Here is a 1,852-nt window from a genome sequence, read left to right on the forward strand (position 1 = left end):
TAGAATAAAAATAATAATGAGAATCTAATGAGAATCATGAATTACTGCAATTACTGGTAATGTCACATTATCTTAATTGGAGTTTCAGGAGAAATGTTTTTTGTGTAATTTGTGCATAACAATAATGTCACAAAGCAAAATAATCCTAATGGTTTTCTTAAAAAGGACATGAACATGTTTTTCTGAGAGTTTCATAAAATTTTCTATGAACTTTTCAATAAGTTAGCTGTTAATGTTTATTAGTTATGAGTGTGCTAAAGGCACAGATACTGACAACTGCATGTCAGCCATGGTCAGGAAGTTAAAGTTGAACATCTCTTTAGGAGTTTTTTGTGATGAGACTGACAGTAACGTAATGACTTTGTAACATATTACACAAACTTTAACAAAGGTGCTGAAATGATTATAGACCATCATTCACCTTTGAGTGCAGTTCATGTATGAGGTACGACAGCGGTTGGCCGTGAATGTTTCCCGTTGGTGTGGTTAAAGGTGTGTTGATGTCTGCGTGTGCATCCACCCATAAAACACTCAGCTCATGTCTTGAGGCGGCATGACCAGAGATCGAACCAATCGCCAAGCTGTAAAAAACAGCAAACATATTGCTGAGAATAGGTTCAAACATTAAACTGAACAGAACTGGAAGCACACAATGACCTGTGATCTCCTCCCAGCATCACACAAGTATTGCCATCGCTCTTGATCTTCAGCACAGCTCCTGCGAGCAGCTCATTGGCACGGCCGACTGCTCTCGGAGTCTTCAGTCTGCCAATGGGCTCATCATTGGGGATGTCCTCAAAAGTCAGATTCCCATAATCCTTCACTACACAACCTGGAGAGGGACAGAGGGCTTTCTGTCATCATTTACACGTAACGAAAATTAGTTTGTAGCTTTAACACACAAAAGGAAAAGTGCACTGGCCATTCTTTTCCATACAATTAAAGTGAATGGGGAAGGGAGTTGTATTCAGAATATCTATCTATCTATCTATCTATCTATCTATCCATCCATCCACTTGTTGTTAATTTCATTAACACCAAAGAAGCTGAAACTGACTAACAACCCCCTCTGCTAATTAACTGACCAGATCAATGTCCCAGGAGTTTACTTGACTTGATGCTATACTCTGATTAAAAAATGTTGCTTTAATTTTTTTGAGCAGTGTATATAAACAGGAAATTATATTTTGCTAGAAAGAAAGAAAAGTCTATTTTAGCACTGTTGAGGCACTGTTTCATGCCAGTTAAGTTGATTTCTTACATAAATTCTTGTAACCATACAATTTATATTGCATTTGTTCACTTTGCAATAATGAAAAAGAGATTTTGTATTATGAATTATATATATATCCATCCATCCATCCATCCATCTCTATCTAGTCATCCATCCATCCATCCATCTCTATCCATCCATCCATCTCTATCTATCCATCCATCCATCCATCCCTATCCATCCATCCATCCATCCATCTCTATCCATCCATCTCTATCTATTCATCCATCCATCCATCCATCCATCCATCACTATCAGTCAAAAGTTATCTCTATCCATCCATCTCTATCCATCCATCCATCCATCTCTATCTATTCATCCATCCATCACTATCAGTCAAAAGTTTTTCAACAGTAAGATTTTGCTATTTAAAAGTTTTTTTTATTTATTCCTGTGATTTCAAAGCAGATTTTTTGCATCATTACTCCAGTCACATGATCCTTCAGAAATCATTTTAATATTCTGATAAGCTGCTCAAAAAAAACATTTATTATTATTATTATGTTGAAAACAACTGAGTAGAATTTTTTCAGGTTTCTTTAATGAATAGAAAGTTCAGAAGAACAACATTTATCTGAA

At 36.0% G+C, this 1,852-nt stretch overlaps 1 protein-coding gene across 2 annotated transcripts in view; it reads right to left on the reverse strand.

Annotated features, from left to right (window-relative positions):
- Nucleotides 1-1,852, reverse strand: part of LOC107741703 (arginase-1-like) — an 8,724-nt gene that overhangs the window by 3,132 nt on the left and 3,740 nt on the right. For both annotated transcript variants that reach the window (XM_016554476.1, XM_016554474.1), the window contains exons 3-4: nt 658-832; nt 422-581 (exon numbers count right to left, since the gene is read on the reverse strand). In XM_016554476.1, the coding sequence (XP_016409962.1) occupies nt 422-581; nt 658-832 (335 nt within the window). The remainder of the gene's footprint in view (nt 1-421; nt 582-657; nt 833-1,852) is intronic.

The sequence above is a fragment of the Sinocyclocheilus rhinocerous genome, unplaced genomic scaffold (assembly GCF_001515625.1).
Source record: "Sinocyclocheilus rhinocerous isolate Xijiao unplaced genomic scaffold, SAMN03320098_v1.1 scaffold6066, whole genome shotgun sequence".
Classification (NCBI taxonomy): domain Eukaryota; kingdom Metazoa; phylum Chordata; class Actinopteri; order Cypriniformes; family Cyprinidae; genus Sinocyclocheilus; species Sinocyclocheilus rhinocerous.